General features: G+C 43.3%; 1 protein-coding gene across 1 annotated transcript in view; it reads right to left on the bottom strand.

Moving 5' to 3' along the window:
* Positions 1–27,325, bottom strand: part of CACHD1 (cache domain containing 1) — a 303,229-nt gene that overhangs the window by 146,738 nt on the left and 129,166 nt on the right. The window contains exon 2 of the mRNA XM_069232515.1: positions 10,204–10,266. Coding sequence (XP_069088616.1) covers positions 10,204–10,266 — 63 coding nt within the window. The remainder of the gene's footprint in view (positions 1–10,203; positions 10,267–27,325) is intronic.

Below are 27,325 nucleotides of genomic sequence, written 5' to 3' on the forward strand. Positions count from 1 at the left end.
GGAGCAGAGTAGAGTCGAGGGGCAGAGTGCAGTGACGTAGAGTGGTGCAGAGTACAGTATCACAGTGGTACAGTGTAGAGTATAGTGCCATGGAGTGCAGTTGCGTAGGGTGGAGTAGTGAATAGTAGAGTGGCACAGAGTTTATGGACAGAGTGCAGTGATGCAGAGTGCAGTAACGGAGTGCAGATGTGTAGAGTGCATTGGCATAGGGTGCATTGGTTAAGAGTATAGTGGGGTAGAGGGCAGTGACGCAGAGTGGAGTGGAGAGGTGTAGCGTGCAGTGGCATAGAGTTGATTGTTTCAGAGCAGAGTGAAGTGCCGCAGAGTTGAGTGGTGCAAGGTAGAGCGCAGTTGCTTAGAGTGGCATAGATTGTAATGGCATAGAGAGCAGTGGCATATAGAGCAGAGGCATAGAGAGCAGTGGCAGGCAGAGAGAAGTGGCATAGAGAGCAGTGATTAAGAGCGCAGTGGTTAAGAGTGGCACAGAGTGGAGTAGAGTGGAGTGACGTGGAGTAGAGTGGAGTGGCACAGAGTGGAGTAGAGTGCAGTGGCTGAGTAGATTTGAGTGGAATACAATGGATTGGTACACAGTGCTGAGGCACCGAGTTGAGTGTTACAGAGTAAAGTGCATTGGTGTAGACTGTATTGGCCTAGACTGAATTGTTGCAGAGTGGTGCAGCGTACAGTGGCGTTGAGTTGTGCAAAGTAGATTGGTGTGACCTAGAATGGAGTGGTGTAGAATGCAGTGGCGAAGAGTGCATTGGCATAGAGTGGTACAGGGTAGAGTAAAGAGGCGTAGTGTAAAGTGGCATAGAGTGCAGTGATGTAGAGTGGTGAAGAGTAGAATGGGGTATTCATGGTGTGGTAGCAAACTGACATTACAGACAACACATTCTCAATTGAAATGACCATTACATTTGCACAGACACAGTTTTACTGATAAAACTATACAGTGCACGGACAAAAATGTGTGGAAATTGCATCACCTAATTTAATGATTTGTTCTGATCATTTTAAAGTATTGGTTTCCAACACACTTCAGAAACAACAAAAATGTGCTTCATTTGTGCGTTCATAATTCTGATATATTCTGAAATACTTAAATAGTTCATTTAAATTTTGTTGTGTGCTATAAAAAAAAACTCTTTCCACCAGCAGTATCCAGTAAGATTGTCACATAAAGCCTCTCACTTTGAAGTCAGAGAAAGTAAAGTAAACAAGTGCCCTTGGAAAACAGCACCTGACATTTAACCTCTGTCTTTGAAGGCACAGCAAATGTAACAAGCTAAAAACAAGATTTAAAGGCCTGTTAACAGAAAGCAAGTTTGTGGAAGGATGCCATAAACACAGGTTAGGCAACAGGAGGAAAGACTGAACATGGAGAGCCTAAAGTAAAAAAAGCCAGCAAATGGAAAGCCAGAAAGTGTGTTACAAACCACAAAGCCAATGGAAATCAACGAGCAGAATGCATTCCTAGGTCAACTTTCTGAAGATGACCTACACCTTCTGGTAGGCTGCGACCTAAAAATGACATATGCTACCATCAATTTAGGTATATTAGGTCTCAGACTCTAGGCCAAGTTGTAGAGCAAGAATGAGAAGGCACCTCCGCATGCAGGACGTTTTCTTACTTTTATGACAATTTTTGGAGAAATAACACATTCTCAAGGGTCTATGGGGTAATGTATATCAAGTGGGAGCAATACCAACACGCTCTTAATGGAATTGGTACTTTGAGCATGGAGTTTCTGGCAGCAGTTGTAGAGTGCACATCTCCAATTTGTAATGTCGCCATATATTGTCAGTGAATATTGTACTGTTGGATGCATTATATATTGACAGTGTGTACTGTTTCAGTGGGATGCGATCCTGTTGTCCAATCGTATAAGGGCTTTTTTGCAAGTGCATGTGAGTACTGTAGGGCTTTGCCAATAAAATTGTTCCAAGAGGCTTAGCAGGCATTTTCTTGCCTGATTTTTGTTATTTTGGGGCAGCAACAAAATCTGGAGCTCTGATGAGTGTCTAGGTCTGAAAAGCTTTAATAACATTCTGTTGGGGGGGGGGGAGATGGGGGAAATCAAGGGATGTGGGGAGCTCAGTTTAATTGAAGAGGTTATATTGGGCCTTTTTCTGCACCCTAGAGTGGATAAAGCAGCAGGGAGATTTGTAGACCTTGCATTGCACTCAGCGAAACGCAATGTGACAATGAACAGGAAGACGACTACCCCCCGCCCCCACCATAACGAAATGACAATGTATTCATGACCCGGCTGGAGGCGGGGAGTAAGCACAGAGAGCAACAAGTAGGATTGCAGAAAAAATTTACTAGGCACAGACAGGACTACAATGCTGGAAACCTTAAAGGGGAACTCTAAAGATGTCTGGTGCCCTCCAAAGATTCCCCTGATTACTAATGTACATGTGATTGCTTTGATGTGGATTGTGTATTGGCTAGTGAATATTTATTGTATGGTTTGATTCTCCATCTAGAAGGGCAGGTGTGAAGATGATACTGGAATGGTAGCATATGCCTGTGAACAGCACATTAAGTAAGTTATCTTTTCTTTTTTCTTCTGGTTGTTCGAATAGGGGGAAGGGGATGGGGAGGAGGGGTTTAGTGTAGGGGCTATTTGGGACTCCAACTAACAAGGTAACTAAAAAGACAAACATGGATTTAAATTGATACTGTAAGGACTTGCAGACAAGTGTCACATGCATTGCCTACTCATTGTCTAAAATGAAGCATATGTCCGTCTTTTAAAGATATCGCACTGTGCTAACTGCTTTAAAAACGTGTAACGTTCTGTTGGGGATACTTGTGTACGCGGTGGTGGGAACCATAATTGGAGTAGCAGTTAGCCAACTAAATGTCTTTGGTGTTGCATTATGCACCTCGGCATGAGATGTGGTCGAGGATGTCTGCTGTTGAGACATGTTAAGTGTCGTGCGCTCAGGGGTACTTTGAGGTCTGGCCAGCTTGTGTTGTGATGTATTATTTATTATGTCTGCAATTTAGTTAAACATCCAAACCAGTGGTGCTGAGAGGTTCTGATAGCTGGTGGGTGTGTAATAAAACCTATGGTGAAAGTGCTGTAATTTGCATGTAATATTCTTAGACATTAAAGTCTTTCCATATCTATAACATGTCGGTGTTGCATACCATTGTATGCAACAGCTGATCATGCATTCTTCTTTTTTCTGTGGCATACCTTTGTACAAAGGGGTCTGGTCCTGCCACTGACACCAATATGGATCCGTAGGTCAACCAGCACAAAATATATAGAACATACTAGAAGATTGAGGATACTGTATAAACAATGTCTTTAAAAATGATACAGCCCCACACTGCAAGTCATCCAAAACAATTTGTTGCCACATTGCAAATATCAAATTATCACTGCAATTTTAAGTTGGTGTACTGCAATCACAGACCAGTTTCTCACTTCACCTACACTGCAGATGCCGATTCACAGCTCATGATGCTGGTCGAGGGCTTCTATAACCAGGGCACACGAAACCCGTTTCCCCACAGAAATCCCAACTGTGCAATAACTGATTTCGACAGAAGAGTATGTAATCCTTAAAAATGTGTAGCGAATGCGGTATTCAGAGGCAGGCGGCCGTGAGAAGCATGCCTCCCCCCAGCTTGAACCACAGGGCCCCCAGTGCATGACCCAGTCAGGCCTTGGTAAGCCCTCCTTGGAGGAGGCTGATACAGGACGGGGGCGGCGCTGCTGTTCTCGGGTAGGACTGGCGCCACCAGCCGTTGGGTCTGCCACAAGCGGACTGAAGCAGCCACACTACTTTCTTCTGCCGTTAGCTCGGACACACAGATTGGTTTTGTTGTGTTCAAAGATGACACGCAGCCAGGGTTCCTTCTGCTGTTCTAAAGCACGACTGAGGCAGCCTGGGCTGCTTCTGCTCTCCTTGGGTATGAGTGACCCACTGCTGATGGTGCAAGGGAATGGGGTTAAGTGCAAGGTGTTGAAGTGCAGCAAACACAATCAAAAATATTTATTTTCAGTTTCAGTCTGCTTGGTTTTCTATTTTTGTTTCGACCCAGTGGCAGCGACCTAGGGGTCATCGTGGAGACTACAAAGGTGTGGGCAGCAGAGCACCCCAAAAACAATTGTGTAATAAACATTCCAGGTGTGAGGGGCTAGCGGATCACAGAACCGCAGAAGCAATCCGCCAGTGTGAGAGGGATCAGACCAATCAGTGTCCTGCAAGTGGTGAGCAGAGAGGCATCACATGGTCAAGTCTACAGACAAAGTCAGAAATATAGGGCAGCCATCCCTGTTCAAGCACTGAATGATCTTACTCGATCAGTTACCATTGGTTATGCCATTCTAAGGTATGGCAGACATAGTCAGGGTTTGTCCTACTATAATCCGCAATGAGTGAATAGGCCACTTTCTTTTTAGGTTGAGCGCGCAAAGCGCTCTGACGTGCTGTAATGTATCTGGGCTTTTAACCACGCCCACTGCATGCCCATCACTATCACTCGTTCACTGCCTTGCCTTTCAAAAATCCTTTACCATCATTGGTAAATGCTTTACGTTTGTCCCTCTGTGGGACAGTTTTGTTACCGCCTTGGCCATCAACCCTGTTACATTAATAATTGCACGTCTGACTGTGAGACAACTTTTTTCCTTTTGTCTCTCCTCTGCGCTCATGGCGGCCGTGGTGCTTTGAATCGGCTTGCTTATGGCAATTGTTTCACTTTTCATTTTCAATTTATGTGGCAAGGACGGTCCAGTTAGGAATTTACAATGCTAATAGCTCTAACACGAGCAAACGCGAGACCCATTGCATTGCAAGTGCTTGTTTGTCCTGCGGTAAAAAACTTTAAACTGTAAACTTTGCACTTGTATAGCGCACTACTCACCCGTTAGGGTCTCAAAGCGCTGTACTCATACCGCTATGGAACCCCTCCTGGCTTTTCCCTGTGAGGTGCCCACTCCTGGGCACCCCCAGGGTGAAGCCAGGCATCCAAGCGCTGGTGGGGCGCTGTGGAGATTAAGCAAGCTATTGCCCAGAGTTGCAGAGTGGGACTCATTAATTAGATTAGGCACCGAGTCGAGAATTATCTGGGCCAAGGGAATTGAGCCCAAGATCTGCCGAAGCAGGACTTGAACCCTGGTCTTGAGCCAGATCTCTGCTTCAGGGTCTGCCGCTCTAACCATTGTGCCACACTTCTCCACGGTGACTGAGGCAGCCGGGGATTCTTCTGCTATTCTCTGATAGGACAAAGGTGCAAGTGTTAGTTCTCATTCTCTTAGGACTGACAAGCAGTCAGCACATGGTCTGTTGCCCTTAGGAATGACTGAATCATCTAAGGTACATTCTCTGTCCATAGAAATTACTTAAGCAGCCGATGATTTTGTTTCGATTCTTGAAGTTAAAAGGTAATCAAGATGGATCCTAGCATCCTTATTAATGACTTGGGTCCCAAAGTTAACTATCAGCTTTTGCTGATGGCTAAAGCGGTCGCGGTGCGCTTTGGAATTCTAAGTCCCCGCAATACCTTCCAGATGACAGAATGTGATAACTTTTAGTCGGTTTAAAGTGGGTTGGGGACTGCACGCCAGCACTCAAAGATGGCAGACACGGGCATGTTTGGCATTAGAAACTCAAGGGATGGTTGAAAAGGCAGTTTGCAAATATGGATTAACCAGCCCGTGTTTATAGAACCAATCAGGGTATTCTTGCAAGACCTTAGAGTAACTTAAGTACAAACGTTTTCTTTAAATTCCCTGTAAAAAACTGGTGATTATTAATTGGGGTGGATGGAAGTCAGGCACAGGGAATAAGGTCACAAACTAGATAAGGTAAAGGACAGTTTCAACATTTTATACCTCGGCGCTCGGGGTTTCTCTTAGGAAAATGTGTAACATATTCAGCAGTAACAAGATAGTTAAAAAAATCAAGAGACAACACAAGAATCATCCCAAAACCAACTTACAAAAATAGAAAAAAAAATAGAGTCAAATACCGCCAAAACAACAAAAAAATCCAAGAAGGGGAACTGGAGACATGAATTTTTAAAGACAAAGTAGAAAGCGGAAAAAACAAAAAAAAATGGAACGCAAATCAGTCACTGTTTGTTGTTGACTGGGAACTAAGCAGATTTCAGGCTGTCTGGGGCACAGGGCAGATACACCATGCAGGTTTGTCCCAGTCAAACATTTAACCTTCTGACTTAGTCTCTGAAATGGAAGTTGAATTTTTCTAGCTTGTCAAAGTTGCAGGTTGTATCTGCCGCAGTCCTGTCAAGATATATGTACCTTGAACGTAATCGTTTTTTTTTTTTTTTTTTTTTTTAAATGGAGCTCAAAATGCTCCAGCGGGGCAAGCCTGAAGCTGTACCCTAAAAAGTTACTTCAAAATCAAACACCCTTGAAGGGAGGTCTCACTGACGGTCTGAGTCTTGGAAGTTCAAATATTTTCTAATACCCAACTTTTAAGAGTTTCTGGAGCAGTTTCTGTTGGTCAGTTCTATGTCTCGCTCCAGTAGGGTCATTCTTTCAGGAAGATGTAAACTAACAATGCAGTCAGCTTCACCTTTAGTTTATATTCATTTTATGTGTTCTTCTAACGCCATCACTTTCAATTGGTGTTTTGCTACATGCTGACACAAAACCATTAAAACATATCATTTTCAAATTCCTAAAAAAAGACATTCAGCATGTCAACATTGATGCGTTTTCCAATGCTGTAACAAAAACGTTTCTTTAAAGAGTTCTTCACAGTTCTTATTTGCTGCGCTCTGAAAGTCAGAAATATTAGAATATGTTTATAAACAATTAACGTTTCAAAAAACAGTGATATAGGCATCAGGATACATAGAAGACATCTTTACAAAAGGCATCAAGACTTTTTTAAATGGAAACTGGCCAAGTCTTATTTCTAGAGCCCTTCTCTTGGCGTGAACATAGTATACATCTTCAGTGTGGCTGAAAACGGTGTGACATGATTTTATTATTAATTTATCAACCTTTAGAACCACTCTATAATCTCTTGCACAGTTCTACATAAGTTACAGTATGATGTTTTGGTCCTTGATTTCACCTTAAACCTATAGATTTCTGTACATCCTCCTCAAGCAAACTTACTAAAGATAAAGCAACTTCGAAAAACAGATGCACAACCCCAATATGCTTTAATATGTGCCTAACTGTACATTCTTTCGCTCTGTATATACTACAACACTGCATGATCAGACTGGCTTATTCAGACTCAATAACATATCCAAGAATATCAGTCTCGCTATCCAAATGTTAATTTTCTTATTTCAAGGCAGTCCTTTCCGAGTGACATTTCACTCGATTGTGATTTTAGAACAGCTTTTTGCTACTGGAACTCACAACAGTACATCTGAAGACATGAGATGCTCAAGTCGCATGCATGTCCCATTTTGGCTGCCATGTGTGTAATGTTCTATTAGCCTTAGGGCCCTTTGGCTTCGGGCTATACCAAGTGTTAAAGTTATTTTTATCTCATTACAGGCCCGCAACTAGTTTAGCCTTGAGCAGTGGGGTACAAGGCTATATTGAATGTTTTGCTCATGCTAGGGTATGACTAAACCGACTACAAGCATAAGGAATTTGATATCACCTTCAAGACAAAATGTACGCCATCAACCACTCAACTCAGCCTCCATCGAGCAGGGTCTCACAGGAGTCACATTCTATATTCATTTAGAAGTTATCAGCCAAATGCTGGAAAGTGCCTTCTACAGCATAAACATATTTCGAATTCAAACACCAACAAACTGGTCACCAATGGGAGGGAGTTGGGTTCTCCAGATTCTAGAGGTCTGTGTACAGTGCGCACCCACGAAAGGCAGGGAAGAGACATTTAATACAAAACGCTGACGAAAAGGATTGTAGGCCTTAAAGGGGAAGCAACCTTATTCCATCCCGGTAAGAGACAATACTACAAAGATCTAGAAACACAGGGCAGCCACAAACTCACTGTCAACAAAAGGGAATAATCAATTCAGTGAGAAAATAATTCCGTGTCAAAGGTACAGCCTTGCTAGAGGGGTGTTTCAGCTCCTCCGCGCTGTTGCTATGGTTTCTGGGACTGCATCCGAGAGGTATACATACATCCTTTAATCCTCAAAGGGGGTGGGGCGCAATAGGGGGGGGGGGGGGGGCTAGGAAGCGCCGAACCAGCTCCAACCACCACAAAACCACTGAGGAAGGAATGTTGGGGAAACTGCAGGTCATCCTAAACACGCGGCATGGACACCATGAAAAAGAACCTGCAGAAATACTACACAGGCCTCATTTACTTCCTTTTCAAAGTGTCCGTGTTTCCGAGAAGAGAAATAAAGTTTTCTACCAGGCTTTGAACAGGCGCTGTGGTGAAGCTGAGAGGGAACAAACATGTTGGTCACTCTTTCCCGGGGACTTACATCAACATGAGGCACATCGGATTTGAGAGGGGGCCCGAGGGCAGGAACACAAAACAGATCCCAGTGGGCTACATTTAGAAGGGGGGAGAAGCGCGCGTGACAGTCGGGAGGCAGGGGGCCATGACAGACACCCGTCTGCACAGCATGTAGTCTGTTTGCGTTTAAGTGTCTTGGCCGAATAAACACCTTTTACTGCCGGACAAAAGAACAAAAATAAATACATCGGAGCGAACAGTTAGTGGTGGACAAACTTCAGACTAGTCACTTCCGGACTGTCTGGATCGAGGCTGAAATTTCCGAGAGCAGAAGACTCCGTTCACTGCGAGAGATACGGTGCCCTTTCCACACCGGCTACTGACAAGGGCACTCCCAATAACCACAAACCACATGCGTAGTCCATGTCTACTCGTGGATGTAATTTACAAATGTTTGTCTACTTCAGAATTCCCCACTCTGAGCACAAAGGCACTCGTGGACTGCCACATGCGAAGACGCCCCCCTAACTCCCGCCACCAATTGTCAAAGAATCTCCCAAATCATTGCATGCGTAGTTTGTCTATTCATATATGTAGTTTACTAGTTTACTATTTGACAAACGTGCACTACACACTGACCATCTAACACACAGTTCACAAGCTCCTACGTTACCGTACGCCAGGTTTAGAACTATGGATAGAAATAATTTACAAGTTTGGTTACCAACAATCATTTACGTGGTCTTAGTTTATGAATGCATGGCTAACCCGTGGGCATTTAGGAGTCGTCTTGGAGTAATTAACAAGTTTCTTATTGGCCTCGTAGATGCAGAGACCTCGAGGGATGCCGTGGATATCATTAAGAATGCAAAGGCTGCCGCTTCCCTGACCCTAAATCCGGACCACTGGAGTCACGTGGCATGGGAGTAGCAAATTAAATTACGTGGGGAGAAAAGGCAAATTAAGCAGCACTTTATGTGATAGTGTCACTTCGTTATTTGTACCAGTTTAACAGCTAAATGTAGCAATATGTAACAGAAAGCTGACCAGTCAACTTTTGAGAAGGGCCATCTACTGGGCAGCAACACACTTTGCCATGTTTCAGTAACTTTTGATCTGCTTGAGCCAGAAACCATCTTTTGTTAAAATCTGTAGAGTATGCGGCAGACGAGGCCTTATTCAGCAAATCCAGATTTATTCTGGAAACAACATGACTGCAAAATCGAATAATGTCAGCGGCGCTGCCCTAAGCCTACAATACAAGGGTTTAGGGTTAAGCGATAACTGGAACGTCACCTTTTTACCTATCAATGCAATTATGTTCGCGTCAGACACCCAAACCGTGATTCACACGCGCTGTGGTGCCCTTTCTCACACTTGCTGCAGCACTGCAATCTGCCCCTTCCCAAGTAAATGTGATGTGAAATTTAAGTGCAAACAGGACATTACAAAATGTTTGTGAACACCTAAGTTATGAAAGTGAAAAACTAATTTACAGTGCGTTTTACTGACCACTCCCAGGGGTACGGACTGCTCGAAACTAAGTGCTATATACGCTACAGGAGTGCATGTGCTATGTTTAAGCAGAGCACAAGCATTTTTGCCTACTTCAACCTTTGTGTCTCAAATCTATATTGGTAATGACAAATTGGAAATCCGCATGAAAAGATTTTATAAACGGGGGCACTTCCCTAGCAAATACATGGCGCAGCCTTCTAGGTGTTTGCATGAGCGCAGGAGAGGTCTGGAATTCTTTAATTGTACACACGGGGTCAAATGACTTCATTTAACATTGATACGGCTTACCTGTTGAACTTCAGTTTCACCGTTTGAAATTTTCTCTGTGTATATGAAAGAATTAAATATCCTCTGCAACAAAAAAAATAAATGAGAAAGTATAAATGTCTGTGCAAATCTTAAGAAAATCATAAAAAAATAATTTATGCCTTTTTACATGATTTAAAAACAGAAGCATGGCAAATAAACACACCAGGTAGAAAAAATAGCCTTATCCCCCTAATACAGTGGTTCTTAACCCTTTGTTTTCTGTGGACACCCCATAAATTGTCACTGAGTCAGGGACCTCCACTGAATCAAAACTGGCACCCGGGGACCACACTGAGTCATAACTAAAAGCCTGGGTTCCTGGCCTAAGGAAATTCTGCAATTTGAACCTCAAAACAATATACACAAGCATCTGAAATGCAATAGGTCTCGCATATTTCAAAAAAGTTAATTGTCATCTTTTGACAACAGCGCCAACGAGCAAAAAAAAAAAAAAAAAAAAAAACACGAGTGGAAACTGAGAAAAGATTACTTAAAATAAAAAAATAAAAAAGTTTGCTTTAAAAAATAAAACTTTGCAATTTTGTCATGCTAGGCACGTTTTTGCCAGTCACAAGTCTTCTGTTTGCCGAGCACTGGAAGATAAAACTAAGTAGTACCTGGATCACGACGGGAACTGGCATTAATTAGGCTGAAATCAATTAGTGCTTGGTCCCTGTTCCACACAGAGGAACGGAAATGATGCTAGACATGCCTTGATGAATTACGAGGCTGTAAACAAGAGTGCCACACACACCACCAAATGGTGAGCAACAGGCCGGCTTCCAAGCTCTTTACTGAACACAAGAGTCTTGCATACACAAGCGCATACACTCGCAGGCTCCACAAGTATACATCAAACAAATCCCCAAATTGTGACATTAAACACAGAAAATTCAAAAATGTAATTTTAATGGGAAGATAGGAGCTTTTTAAAATTTTATTTTTAGTTTTAAAAGTCAAAGTGATAGGCTAGGCCCTAGGATATCACGGTCTTGTTTGCTCCTAATGGATGCTGTCTTTTGTCGCCACTCAATTGAGGCCACCCATCATCCACACTATGTTCTATTTGTTGTACTTGAGCTGCTCCCAAGAATGAAGCCAAGGGTACTAAATTAATCTAGCTGCCAGGTTCAAATTCCTTTTCATTTAAAGAACACTTTTACATTTTCAAATGTGTATGTATAGATAACCCTCAGGGGTCCACCGACCACAGGTTAACAACCAATGCATTACTATATTCCTCAAACTGGCACTTGTGTATTACCACCTATAGAGCTAACGTGCTGCTGTTTGCTCACTTCTGAGTGCTAAGGTACACTAATACATGTTCAGTACTGAAGTGCTGGTCATATAGGATTGATGATTAAATCTGCTAGCAAAATAAAATCCTTGGTCTCAGATCGAATAGCTGAGAACTGGGAAATGTGTGTAACAGAATGGGTAGTGGACACTACGGGCCATGGACAGTTACAGCCCAGTCCAGAAGTCAGGTAGGTTGACTGTCTCTTCCTTCCACGTGGGTGGAAATAGTACTATGTGATGAATACCAACATTTCATAAAGCCCCATGCACGGAGTAGCACAAAAGGAATTCTTAAATAAGAAAACCCTTAGAAATGGGTGTGTCTCACTTTGCTTTTCAGTTGCGGGCATTTTGCAGAGGGTGGGTGTTCATTCTTCAAGATGGCTTCATAAAGATGAAAATGCTGCCTGTCGCCCACCCTATAGCCCTTTCTGATAGTGGAAGCATAGAGATAATAAAAATAATAGCAAAATCCAGACCGTTGCAGGAAGAAGTGTACTTCATGCTGCAGTACTGTGGCAGCCTGAGCTGATTGATTGCATCAAAGAAAAAAAATCAACAACAACAAAAAAAAAAAATCTTGCGCTCTCTTTCCTACAGTTTGCCCACTGACGCAACAGGTCCCATTTTTTCATTTTTGTAATGCTTATAGCCGCGTCTAAGAGTGGCAGGCTTTTGAGCATGATCTCTTTTTAAAAAAAAATCACTTTTCTATGTGGTAGTACTGCACAACTCCTGGACTGCGTCCGCTAGCTCGCTTGGTAACGCGCATATGCAAGGGTCCTCTGAATGCATGAAAACTAAGTGGATAAGGCTAGTGCCTGGCCTTGCCTTGGGCAGGCTACCCGAACCTTTCTACAAATCCCACTGCCTTCTGCTCACAAAGCCCCAAAGCCCTAAAGCCCGATAGCCTACCCTTCAAACCCTGCTATCCCAAGTGACCAAGGCTTAGCAACCCAACACCACCAGGAGCCACAGTTCTATGTGCCACGCACTGAAGATCGTGGTGCAGACACACTGGCTTCAAGCCACTAAAACTATGAGCTTCCAAAAATGGATCTTTTTCTTAGGAAGGCAGGGCCTACGCTTACTTAACATACACATCTACTTCAAACCACTTGCTGCTTCAAAACCGAAATCAGCTTTAGACAGAACAGCAGTCTTGCTGGCATCCACTCACTGTAATATAAAAAGAGGATAGGCTCATGTGCATATTTATAACTGTGCAAATCGAAACACAGCCATTGAAGTGTGAAGTTAGGTTCTTCAAGTAACAAATCATGACAGACTGGAAATAGACAGCTGGTGTTATGGTTCATGTGAATGGCTGATACTTAATGTAGGCATAGGGGCAATGCACTAAAAAATACTCAAAGAAAGACCACCCTAAACTGCAACCTGTTAGTTTTTTTTTTTTTTTTTTTTTAAACTTTTGTCTACAGTATCTGTTTTTATGGATCATTATTAGAAACACCAAAGCTGGAGGGCATTGTCAAAAGGAACACGTGTTGCTCATAATATTAAGTGGTGTGCTTAACGCTCTGAGCAGTCATCATGAAGTTACAATTCATTTTAAGGATCTGGTAAACTTTCAGTATTTGGGGTTGCTCAAAAACACCGGAACTGGGCTCCCACTCGCTCATCTTCCAGTTTATTTATTTATATTTTTAGCTCTCCCTTTATAGCACAGCTGTCTACAAATACTCGTTACCAATTCTTTGAAATGTACCTAGAGCGGGCATTGGCTCTGCACGGAAAACAATCTTTCTCACATCATACTATTGATTGTTTTGTGTATCATTCCGCCTCCACGGGAATGCTATTACTGCAATGCATGGTAGACTATTCTACATCTTAAAATAACCCTGAATGATCATACACTAGATTGTTTACCACACAGAGGCACTGTATACAGAAAGCAATCGCTTTCGGAGTCTCCAAGGCAGCAGTTTTTTTTAAATGTTTCAGTGAGGACTCAAATGCAAGCCACATCTCCTAGCTGTGCCATTGGTTGTTTTACATATCGTCAAATCCACCCCTCAACGTTTCACAGTGCTGCTCAGTAAGTTGTGATATAAAAGTAAACCATATATCGGCAAAATAAAGTTGAAAGGCATCAATGGTATATTAATGTATTAATTCAGTCACGTCCATAAAAATGTACAGAAAGGCCAAAATCTAAAACATTAACTTATGACTGAAACGGGTATTATAAAAAGTACAGAGAGTAAGTGATGTTGCGAGCACAGAGAAATGAGAATGGAAATGTGGCGACTCATATACAGGACAGTGGCTAAGTAGGCAAGGATGAACACAAGCAAGCGATATTAATGTTTAACAACGATTATTGTTGCAAGTCAAGTCAGAGTAGGCATGGCCTTACACGTGCATGCTGAAGCTATCTCAAGGAAGGCCTACTCAAGTGTGTCCAATGCAATTTGAAACCACCACCACTATCCCTAGCTTTATTTTTTAAATGCACCCAAAACGTATTGTCTCTAAAGAGCGGAAGACACATTTACTAAATATAATAAAGTGAATACACTTTTATGGAAAATATTTAGGCAGGACTGCGTATTTCTACAAGAAACAAAGGTGTAAAAGTGGGTGTTGTCATGAAACCAATAGCAAGATTAAAGGGGCCATCATCCCAAAACCCAAGCCAACGTCCCCAAACACGCAACATTCTGGAATACCCATTGTTGACAATTTTTAGTGATGCGGGGCTGCGTAAAGAGAACTGTTTGTTTCTCCGACGTGCAGCCCCTTTTAATGTTAATATAATATGCATATATTACAAATTAATCACCCTGAGAATGTACAATTATATATGGGCTAAAGTACTCCCTGACGTATATTAGAAGGATATTGCAAGTGGCCGAGGAGTTCCATGACCATACAGAGGAAGGTTCTGCAACTCAGAGGTGACAAGCAATATCCTTAGGTATGGCCTCCTTATCATACATGATCATACCTTCATCTTTCCCACAAATATTTGTTGCAAAAATATATTGGAATCCATTTGATAGGTCAGTTGTTTTAGAAAAATGCACAATAGCTCGGAATGTGTAGAAACATGCAGAAAGATTCAAACTTTTATACAATTCCCTACAAAGTACAACAAATAAAAATACTGCCACAAATATCTTCTTTCTGCTTGTCACTGTACATCTAGAAAAACAGAGCAGAAAAAAAGAAAACAAATGTTTTGTTTTTTATCTTCAAACAGATGCTTTAAGTATTCTCTGTGACACAACCTCTTTTTCCCCTTGGCCCATGGCTCTGGCACTGTCAAGTCAGACTCAACCTGAGAGGCCATGGCATTTCTTTGTGAAAGGCGACTGAATGAGTCACAAATCGCCTATTATATATATATAAAATTATAGATGGGTAACAGTGAATTACGGGGATGTTTTAGTTTTAAACAATATAACAATTGATCAAGTGCTTAGAAACTGAATAAGTGTGGTACGAAGGGCTCTGTTAAAAATATATATTACTTTTATTCAGTGCCTTCCTATCACAGGTACAACAGTAATTTAGTAGAAAATAAACTTATCTTTAATATTCTGGTATGCCAATAGAGGCAATCTGCAGCTGTCACTGCCTACGTTAGATTACTTTTATTAAAAACAAGCATTGACAGCACCAACAAGTCTACCTTACACTTGGCTCTGCCTCTTCATAAGCTGCAGAGTTAGTCTATGTCATTAAAAATGGACCAGTGGGTGGAGAATTAGTTAAAGGTTTGATGACCGGCTTCATGAGTGGGAGATTAAGTGACTGCATAGATGAGGTGTGGTGAGTGCTTGGATGGAAGGATCCCTCTATGGATCACTGGCTCGCTAGTGAATTCGCCCATCCAGGCCACACCCAGAAAATCCAACCACCAATGAACAATTAGGATGAGCTTTCACTTAGCCAGGTCTAAGGGCCTTGCCAGTGGCTGATTATGTTGAAACCACTATCAATTTACACGCTGCTGTTCAGAGCTCTGAGCCCCTGTTTTGTGGAGTAAAGCTCTGTATGAAACCAACCATTAACAGGCATGGAGCTCAACAGGGTCCACTTGGGACTAAAGGCTATTCTCCGATAGCCGCACTCCCCACCGAAAGAGGAATTAAAACAAGAGCAATTCTTGGGGTTACCCCTACTTAGCCATGTCACTCTTAGTGGGCCCTGCTTCCCCTTCCCTGTCTCTCTGGGAATTGAGTAATTCCAGAAATGTGAACTCTGGGCTGTAAAACAACATTTGGGAGGAGGGCTGTAAATCTTCACTGTGCAGGGCTCTCAGGCAGCTTAAGCAGGGAGAATGCAAAACAGCGCCTAAACGCAGCCTTCCTCTGCGCTTTTCTAGCAGCCCTAGGCCGCATCCGTGAAACTCGAACATGCTGGAGCCCGGCGCACACCGCATAAAGCGTGATTTCATTTCTGAAGATTAAGGTGGACACCCGTGACTCAGTCGCTTATATTGTGTCTTTAAGAACAAGGTCACTAAACAAAAAACTTTTTTCGTACCTAGCGCTATATACCACTGCTGTCTTTAAGCGCTATAAATGGTATTATTACCAGATGCACGGTTCTCAAGTCAACAAGGTCGTAAAGATGGAAGGCTGAGACGTCCTTCAAGAAGTCTAACTGATTACACCCATAACACCCCATTTTGTCAGCAGCGAGTGTTTAACTCGCTGCGCCATCGTAGTGAGCACAAACAATACTAGTTTAAAAAAAACAGAAGAAAAAAAAAAGTAAAAGTAACACAACAGGCTACAGATCCCCTGCTACAGATTAGGCCCGCAGAGGGGCCCTTCACATGCCCGCCTGAGTACATTATTTAACCAACATCGCCTCCTGAGCCTTTTAACAGCCAGCCCTTTGAACTATAGCTTTCGGGCACCACGGTGTTCTGGCTTTCATTAAAATTGTGCAGTCAAGGTAAAATCGTATTAGCAAACCTGCCATTTTCGCTGGCGGATCCCACCCAGTAAATCCAGATACAATTAGGATGGTACCAAATGGCAAAAGGGCCGAGTCACACTCTAATGCACGGTTAAGGTCTGCTGATCCCCCGGGCTACAGAATAATTGCTCTTCCTAGTTACCTCCGAAATGAGGGTTTCCAATCTCCCGACCAGACCCGCGCTGCACTCTCGCCGGCAGAGAAACCTGCAAACTGGTGAGAACAAGCATTGGTAAAAGCAATAGATGAGGTGTTGGACGCCAGTCTTAGCTTTGCCAATGCTTCTTTTGGTTTGCCATATTTATTTTTTGTAAACTTTGTTTGGAAAGCCGGGTTTTGTGGGTTAAAAACACATATTTTAGCAGAGTAGCCCTTGGCACTTGAAGAAACTACTTTGTGTGGGTGGGGATGTGGTTCTAGCAAGAGGGCAGAATGCACTTACTCACAGTGACGTTAGCCAGTGGATAAATTGGACTGATCCACTGCCCCATGTTATAGTGGGTGGAAGCAAATGTGACTGACATAATACCAGATCAATAGATGAAAAGTATGCTATACATATCAATTGAGTAAAATTAAAAGGTTTTGCTTATCACCACACCTTACAAAAGGCCCAATATTTGATGGAACCGAAAGCAATAATGTGCAGCCATGCAGGCAAGCGTCTCTGTCCCCACATAGGAGTACGTAAGCACTATATAAATGCTACAATACAGAAGTGAGGATCTGCAGTTTATGTTAGTGATGTGGCAAGAGGGAATGGCATGCAACATCTCCTGCTCAGATGCTTGAGGGCCCTTGGATGCAAAATTCTTCAACCCAACCTGGCAGGTTCCGTGGAAACACCTTTTGCTACTGATATTTCCCAAACACTTGCAGGGCATCAGGATTATTCTGCAGGGCCTACAAAGAAAAAATTACCTTGTGCAAAATTTTAAATGCATCAAATATCTATTACAATTCTCAGTCGTGCTCGAGTGCGTCTAGGGAGCAGTTAAATGAAAACCAGCTCACTTGGGTCCTTCCAGTGACCTTTTAGAATCCTATGTTTAGGTTTCTTAATGGGAGAAGCCAAGGGGCGTGCCAAGTTTTTCTTAGAAACCCACTGGCAGTAGTACTACTATGGTCTGCCTTTCTCTCTCTTCCTCTGGGTCAAAGTCTGATGAAATGTACGTGCTTGTACCCAAAAATGAGTGCAAATGTCCTCCACCTGCAACCACCGGCACAAAATAAGCACTGTGACTACTTGTTGGGGCTGGCTAGTTGTAGCACACGTTCCATCCACCCTACCACACTCTAAAATTCACTTGAGCAGGCTTAAATGTGCACCTTTAGGACGGCCATGATTACACCCCCTGAAAGTGTGACTTTTATCCTTTGGGTGAGCTGGCAATAAGACACTTGCTACCTGCATCATGACTGACAATCCTTCCCCCACAACTCACGTTTTGGAAATTGCCAATTTCATACCTAATCAGGGGCGTGTGGAGTACGATTTTTCGGGTAAATGCATGTAATTTTGCAACAATTATGAGAAATTACCCACAAGAAATACTGTTAAACTTGTATTCTGCATGAAAATTGCCCAAAAGCATGCCTCTCTTACAAAGATGACTCGTGCTTCAGGCAGGAGACAGATTCTACCGGAAAGCGTCACCAGTGATACATTTTCTAAACAAAGCCCCTCGACAGGCAAAAATTATTGAACATTATACGCCAAAATTTAGCATATTTTATGGAAAATGAAATTCCGGAATAATGCAATTTTACTCTTGCAATACCACCAAACAAAAGAAGTTGCAACTTCATGTTTAAGGCATCATACAGACCCCAGGAGCGTGCCATGACATCACTTTTGTACACGTCTTGGCGTGTTTGAATTCTGGCAGTAGTAAAACTAGAGATATCCGAAGGTCTGCCTCAGGGACCGCGTATTTAGGGACAGCGTTTCACGGTGAATGTTTTGCTAATAAAAACTGGAATTCTTCTTAGAAAGGTATTCCTAGTTTCTTGCCTCTATCAGAGCCCTCAGGGCAGCACTTTCTGCAACGCAATGGGACTTTTTCCAACTTTCCCCAAAATATCTCAGTGGCCTCCCTAGGGCGTCAACATCACAGTTTTTAAAGGGCCAGACAAAGAATGATGTCCTAGAGGGTCTCAAAACCTAAGCAGACGTCACCGATAAAAGGAACATTCTAGAAACCGTTTTGGTTATTGTTAGTGTTGCAGGACTGGGTAAAAAGAACAGTATTTTTCTCTTCACTGGATGGCCCCTTTAATCATGTCACAAATACTGGTGGTCACCTTCACAGAATTGTGGGAATATTGGCTCGTGTGTCCAGAGGACAGCCAGAGGTCACCCGCACGACGCTCAGTGAGAGAACCGTCAAATGGAAATAGTAGTGTGTGGGCCCCGGTCCACATGCTAAGGTAACAACGACACAGATGCCATTAGTATGTGGGTATGACCGCAAACAGCACGTGCTCCCTGCCCCTTTTATTAGCAGGGCCAGTTGACTGCCCCATGACGTGTCCAGCAGGACCCTATAGCCATCTTTGTGCGGCACATCAGGGGTGCACTGCGAAGAAATGAGCAGCAACCCGGATATGCTGCACTAAAGGCTGTGACTGCCTCGGGAGTGCCAGACGAGACGAGGCATTTCCTTCATTTGCCTTTAATAACACGTCTTTTAAATTACGCTTTTGCCGAACATTGCACCGAGAGAATAGAAACACACGTTTTAAAATTATGTTAAACAATTCCATTGAGAGGGTGCCGTAGTTTTTGGAGGAAAGTCAAAAGTTTCGCCCCACCATCGCCAAAATACTTGTTTGTTTTTATAAACCCCCAAAGTCCCGGAGTACCATGTGCCCAGGGCTTTTACAACAAATTAAAGTGTAGTTCTGCTTCCACAAACTGAAAGAAAATAGTCCGTGAAAAAAAATATGAATTTGATTGCAACCCCATTTTTCGGTTGTAGTAAAAAAAAAAAAAAAAACTGGGAAAAAAAAACAAACTACTAAATATGCATTGAACTTTGGAGTGTGGAGTTTAGGGGGAGGATGGGGGAGAAGACATAAAATGAGTTCCATATGTTAAACTGAAGAAAAAAAAAACATTTCGCCAATGTAATTTGAGTAAAGAAACAATCCTTAAAAAAAAAAAAAAAAAAAAAGGAGAGAGAAAGCTGTTTTACTAGCAGAACATTGCAATGTAAAACAGATGGCTGCTGTGACCTAGCAAAAAAAAGCATTTTTTCCGAAAACTACTGATATATATATATACATACACACATATACATATTATTTTCCCCCTGGGATACTGATTTCACTGTTTTATCAATTATCAATTGTCTTTACCGCGCCTAATCAACACCTCTAAATATCCCAGAAAGTCAGCTGGCTTTGCCTCTGGGTTGTCTGTGTTTTGATTTCCTAAAGCATTCCTGCTCCAGGACTTTGTTCAATTTCCTGCGGAGGCCAGCAGGGACGCATTTAATTGTGAAAGTTTAGTTTACATTACAAGCCCCCTTCTCTTAGAAAGAGCTGCCAAGCTGGGTGAATTCCATCCTGACCAATGACTAAGGTAAAGGGGTAGGCAGACCTCCAGATCAGCGAGCCCTCAGCTCACAGCGCTAAAAAAACAAACTGACAGATGTTTCAGATATGCGCTGAAACTTTAGCGACAGGACGCCCCATCTCAAGCAAACACAGCACTTTATAAAGCATCAGGCGTTCATCCCTTGAAACCACTCAGCGCTTATTTTAGAGAATCACCGTATTTGTGTTAGATGGCAGGAAAACTCAGTGAGTTGAACAGCCGCGGATTCAATTTGCAGTAATCTGCAGGTGATAAATCAAAATCTCGACCAAGGCAACTTAGCTTTCACATTGTGTAATAATGCTGCCTCTTATCTACTGTGCTTAGAAACGTGGTACAAAACACTATATGAACCACAAGTCATTATTGGAAGACCAGTGCCTCACAACACGTGTCATTGTATAAATTATGTAGGCTAGCCCAATTCGCTTTAGTCCCTTTATTGTTTTATAAAGCGCTGCATGTTAGGTTTGACCCACCTCATAGCGCTTTACCGGGGAAAGTGCAGAGGAAGCTAGTGTGAGCTGCGGATACACCAGGTTTTTTTATTAAACATTCTGTGACATGGCCAGAAAGCATGATGATGGATGAAAGAAGGCCCTTCAGGACGGGAGCTGCCACCTTGATGGCAGGGTGGACTCGTGGACTTTAAGATCTTTATGAAACTTTGTAAGTCTACCTTGCATCACATCTGGAGGGCGACCCAGTGGAATAATCACTGTAGGCTTATTTATCCTCCTAGATGGCTAGTAGGTTATGGGCCACTCACCTAAGGCAATTGACTAGTAGGCCAAAAGACCATGAAGAGGTATCCTGGGGCACCACTGCTGAACTTACGTTCTTTGCTTGATGCAAAGATCCAACACCCCATGCCGAAGTGGAGGAACAAACAAATCATCAAGAGCAGTCGTATGATTAGGACCATCCCTATGAGTGCGAGGGAGGTGTACCAAGAAAAGATCCACCAAAGAAAGCTTAGAAGTATCTCAGTTTAAGTCGTTCAGGCAGAGTGACTGTAAGTGCATCCAGTTTAGGATGTCTTGTAGGCCTTCAACCTGGTCCTCTAGTTTGAGGTGGAACAGTCTCACAGTGATAGATCTTACAAGGTATATGTTTGGCATACAAAGGAGTCTAGAAAGTGGGGCCACGAGGCTGTTGAAGATGCACCTCACAAATGCGGATCAGTGAGAATGGGTGCTCGGGAATAGGCTCAACCATGAAGCACTATCTTCTCAGGTCCAACATTTGCCTCTAGGTGCTAAAACAACATGCAATGAGACATCAGATTAAAGGCCACAAACAGGGTAGGATGAGCTTTCAAGCAGGTTGAGTCTTGGAAAACAAGTTGTATTTTCATGATATTAAGCAGTGTAATAGTAAGTAGTGTGATTTTAGGTCATGTGGCCCAAGTGGGCTTAGACATGATTCACAAAAATGGAGTCAAGTCCTTTTGGAAAGCAAAGCCTGCTAGAGATGGTTCAGTAATTACCCATGATAGCCGGATCTGAATTTTGCTTCAAAACGGTTAGCATATGAGTGGGCTTCAACTCTAAATAGGGAGAGAATGATGAGGCTGGTGAAGTGAGGAGCTAAAACTAAGATCATCGGGCGATTGCTATAGCATTATTAACATCTACAGGACTGGAATGTCCATAGCAGTGTCTTGATTTTAGACTATAACAGGAGTAAACTTACAGGAAGATACTAATGCTCCAAAGCATTTGCCTTGTCGAGAGTTGACGCTACTAAAAAAGTTTTTTTTTTTTTAATATAATGCTTGCTACTAAAGCTCGGACTGTGTTATTGTGCTGAAAAGAATGGATACTTCAATTATCCGGCCTAACGCTTCTAATATTATCATCTTTAGAAGGATAGATGGGTCTCGAACTAACAGCCAGTAGGTTACCCATGTACCTTAGCAGAAAGTGTTTGTTCTGCTGAGCTATCTCACTAGTGACAGAACTTGCTTTAAATTTGGTAAAAGACCAGGAGGGCACACCCATTGGAATTCTGCAAGGCTAAACGCTATTTTTTTTTTTTCTCAAGATAAAACAAGTGTCAAGATTACAATGGTGTGTGGTTAGTTTTGAATTTTCCTGCCAAACCCTTAAATCAGTTAGACCAACTCTGTGGCGTCAGATGAGGTGTAGCAATAATGCCATAACGGGACATCTTCAAGTCATTTGGGAACATCACCCATTGTAGTTTTTTTTATGTGTACACAGTCATGATCCAGTGAAAATGGGAATAAAAAGCACTGAAAGTAATTTTAACAGTTGCCAAACTATTTTACCTTTTGAGAGAAAAGGAAGAAAGTAAATGATTCAAAACTCACCATATGCTCTTTTTTGTAACTTCATTTTAACAACACAGAGGACCTTTTGCGGTCACTTGGGAGGGACAGACCGAATCTGATGTGTATTAGGAAAAAGCTGCCTAAAACCAGAGGCCATTTTCATTACACCAGCCAAATGTTACGAAGGTAAAGGACTAAAAGCTTCATGCAGGACGAAGGAGCAAATTGTCAAAATCAACAATGACAAATCCTACAATGGAAAATCCTACTCTCCCAGGCACCCAAAGGGTGACTTCTAAGCACTGATAAATCCAAGATAAAGTGAAAGCTTGCAAACATCAAATACTTCACTTCTTTGTCTAGAATGTTTTTCGCACACACAGACTCGGCTGAATTTCTGCAGCAAGATAATGCTGGAAATGGCATCTCCATCATCAGACCATTTATACTGACATCCTATCAAGGCAGAAGGAATAAAACAAATCTACATATAAAAAGGCTGAGTTACATCTAAATCCTTCAGATTTGTAGCACTGCGCATGCACAGTAAATGAGGCTCTGGATAAGCATCTAGAGCATGGGTACTCGCAAACATTTTCCCAGGGGCCAAAAAGTTTGGTCTGTGACGTGCCTGGGGGCCGCATTGATGCCAGGGCGGTGGCGGTCAGGTGAGGTGACTAGGTGGATTGGTGGCAAGGTAGGTGTAGGGGAAGCAAAGTATATAGATCTAGTGGCTGAAATAAACATTGGGAAACCAGAAAACCTGGAATTAATCCCGGCTTACCCACTTTTCCAAATTGTGTGATCCTAGGCAATTGTTTAGTGTCACTTTCCCTCCTTTTTCTGCATTATCACATTTAAGATGACCTCGAAATACATGATTCATGGTGTGCGCTGCACAAAACCTGCTTCTATGTTTGATTTAATAAACTATAATGTTGTTTATGTATGATAGGAACCCAGGCCACCCATAAAGTGCACATACGAAGTGACTTGCCTCTTTAATTTACTATTGATGGTGTTCTCAGGGCAAGGGAAATAATTAATGTTTCCAAAATTTATGTTTGAAAACTATCATGTTAAAAGGAATGCATATCAATGCACTGATAAAATAAATTGTACTGAGGTGAAAAGGTTCTGCATGTTAACTAAATACACTTAATTAATTTTAAAGAGAGTGTCATAGTTTAACACTTATGCTGCAAGAGGTCTTTAAAAATGAAGGCGTTTCTAAAGTTAAGTGCAGAAGTCCCTAGTTACTTCCTTTCCTTAGCACCAATTAAGTTTGAAATAAATGATTGTGTGTGTGTATTTAATATTTTTGTTAGTGCGGAGTGGAGTCGAGAAAACAGCTGCTCAGTGTTCCTGTTGCCCCAGGGGCCGCATGTAAAGATCAGAGGGGCCGCATGTAAAGATCAGAGGGGCCTCATGTAAAGATCAGAGGGGCCGCATGTAAAGATCAGAGGGGCCGCATGAGGCCCGCGGGCCGTACTTTGAGTATCCCTGATCTAGAGTGTACTGCAAGCGTACAATGGGAAATGAAGACTAAGTTGTAAGGAAATGGCTCCCTGTTGCAGTTACCCCCCACTTTTTGCCTGATACTGATGCTGACTTGACTGAGAAGTGTGCTGGGACCCTGCTAACCAGGCCCCAGCACCAGTGTTCTTTCACCTAAAATGTACCGTTGTCTCCACAATTGGCACAACTCTGGCACCCAGGTAAGTCCCTTGTAACTGGTACCCCTGGTACCAAGGGCCCTGATGCCAGGGAAGGTCTCTAAGGGCTGCAGCATGTCTTATGCCACCCTAGGGACCCCTCACTCAGCACAAACACACTGCTTGCCAGCTTGTGTGTGCTGGTGGGGAGAAAATGACTAAGCCGACATGGCACTCCCCTCAGGGTGCCATGCCAACCTCCCACTGCCTGTGGCATAGGTAAGTCACCCCTCTAGCAGGCCTCACAGCCCTAAGGCAGGGTGCACTATACCACAGGTGAGGGCATAGGTGCATGAGCACTATGCGCCTACAGTGTCTAAGCAAAACCTTAGACATTGTAAGTGCAGGGTAGCCATAAGAGTATATGGTCTGGGAGTCTGTCAAAAACGAACTCCACAGCTCCATAATGGCTACACTGAATACTGGGAAGTTTGGTATCAAACTTCTCAGAATAATAAACCCACACTGATGCCAGTGTTGGATTTATTAAAAAATGCACACAGAGGGCATCTTAGAGATACCCCCTGTATTTTACCCAATTGTTCAGTGCAGGACTGACTGGTCTGTGTCAGCCTGCTGCTGAGAGACGAGTTTCTGACCCCATGTGGTGAGGGCCTTTGTGCTCTCTGAGGACAGAAACAAAAGCCTGCTCTGGGTGGAGGTGCTTCACACCTACCCCCTGCAGGAACGGTAACACCTAGCAGTGAGCCTCAAAGGCTCAGGCTTCGTGTTACAATGCCCCAGGGCACTCCAGCTAGTGGAGATGCCCGCCCCCAGGACACAGCCCCCACTTTTGGTGGCAAGTCCAGGAGAGATAATGAGAAAAACAAGGAGTCACCACCCACCAGTCAGGACAGCCCCTTAGGTGTCCTGAGCTGAGGTGACCCCTGCCTTTAGAAATCCTCCATCTTGATTTTGGAGGATTACCCCAATAGGAATAGGGATGTGCCCCCATCCCCTCAGGGAGGAGGCACAAAGAGGGTGTAGCCACCCTAAAGGACAGTAGCCATTGGCTACTGCCCTCCCAGACCTAAACACACCCCTAAATTGAGTATTTAGGGGCTCCCCTGAACCTAGGAAACTAGATTCCTGCAACCTAAGAAGAAGAGGACTGCTAAGCTGAAAAACCCTGCAGCGAAGACGGAGACACCAACTGCTTTGGCCCCAGCTCTACCGGCCTGTCTCCCCACTTCTAAAGACACTGCTCCAGCGACGCTTTCCCCAGGGACCAGCGACCTCTGAAGCCTCAGAGGACTGCCCTGCATCTAGAAGGACCAAGAACTCCCGAGGACAGCGGCTCTGTTCACCAAAGACTGCAACTTTGAAACAAAGCAGCAACTTTGAAACAACTTGCGTTTCCCGCCTGAAGCGTGAGACTTGTCACTCTGCACCCGACGCCCCCGGCTCGACTTGTGGAGAACAATCACTTCAGGGAGGACTCCCTGGCGACTGCGAGACCATGAGTAGCCAGAGTTGCCCCCCCTGAGCCCCTACAGCGACGCCTGCAGAGGGAATCCCGAGGCTCCCCCTGACCGCGACTGCCTGCTCCTCAGATCCCGACGCCTGGTAAAGACTCTGCACCCGCAGCCCCCAAGACCTGAAGGATCTGAACTCCAGTGCAGGAGTGACCCCCAGGAGGCCCCTCCCTTGCCCAGGTGGTGGCTACCCCGAGGACACCCCCCCTTGCCTGCATCGCTGAAGAGACCCCTTGGTCTCCCATTGATTTCAATTACAAACCCGACGCGTGTTTGCACACTGCACCCGGCCGCCCCCAAGCTGCTGAGGGAGTACTTTCTGTGTGGACTTGTGTCCCCCCGGTGCCCTACAAAACCCCCCTGGTCTGCCCTCCGAAGATGCGGGTACTTACCTTCTGGCAGACTGGAACCGGGGCACCCCCTTCTCCATTGAAGCCTATGCGTTTTGGGCCCCACTTTGACCTATGCACCTGACCGGCCCTGAGCTGCTGGTGTGGTAACTTTGGGGTTGCTCTGAACCCCCAACGGTGGGCTACCTTGGACCCAAACTTGAACCCCGTAGGTGGTTTACTTACCTGCAAAAACTAACAAACTCTTACTCCCCCTAGGAACTGTGAAAATTGCAATATGTGATTTATGTGAAAACTGTATATGCTATTTTGCTAATTCAAAGTTCCTAAAGTACCTACCTGCAATACCTTTCATTTGAAGTATTACATGTAAATCTTGAACCTGTGGTTCTTAAAATAAACTAAGAAAATATATTTTTCAATACAAAAACCTATTGGCCTGGAATTGTCTTTGAGTGTGTGTTCCTCATTTATTGCTTGTGTATGTACAACAAATGCTTAACACTACTCCTCTGATAAGCCTACTGCTCGACCACACTACCACAAAATAGAGCATTAGTATTATCTCTTTTTGCCACTATCTTACCTCTAAGGGGAACCCTTGGACTCTGTGCATACTATTCCTTACTTTGAAATAGTGCATACAGAGCCAACTTCCTACATAAGTCTAACAGTACTTCAGTATGGATCCCAGAAAAGTTTTCAAAACAAATTAAAGTACTAACATGAACATGCAATGGGTAGACCACAGAATCCTTGTACAATTTAGAACGTGTTAGTCTATTTTAAGCATCACACGTAACCTCAAGAATCCAATGGATTCGATAGCTGTATGTTTAGGACACCCAGCTCTTTTAAGATCTCAACCAACTAGCTCTCATGTGCTTCCTTCTTCCGGGTCATAAGCATTTATATATAGAAGTCAACTGCCTGGATGTTTTCCATCATCCACACGACTAGTCCCACTACTATCCTATCAGACAGGCAAGCAAACATTAAAGATGTCCCTCACGAGACAGAGTAACAAGCCATGGAGGGTCCTACACAATGTATCGATGACCAAGGTATCGTGCTACTGGCTTCCCAATTTCCCTCGTCCCAGGCTGCAGTGCAATCGCCGCAGGGATGTGGCTTCCTTTGATTCCTGCAAATTTTAGAAACTACTGATCAGATACTGTGCCAAAGCTCTTCCGGGTGAAGACATCAGTCTCTTGAGCACAAAAGATTTACACCCTACAGAGCAATCACTTGCTTTGAGCAGCATAAATGAACCGTATTTGTTTTTAAAACTCAAAATGCTACTCATGCAGGAAAAAGAACAAATACTGCTGAAACCCTTGTTGCATCAGCAGATTACATTCCTGGGCCACCAGTTGACAATTACAAAAAAAAAAAAGTGTTTA

Source organism: Pleurodeles waltl, chromosome 4_2 (assembly GCF_031143425.1).
Source record: "Pleurodeles waltl isolate 20211129_DDA chromosome 4_2, aPleWal1.hap1.20221129, whole genome shotgun sequence".
Lineage (NCBI taxonomy): Eukaryota > Metazoa > Chordata > Amphibia > Caudata > Salamandridae > Pleurodeles > Pleurodeles waltl.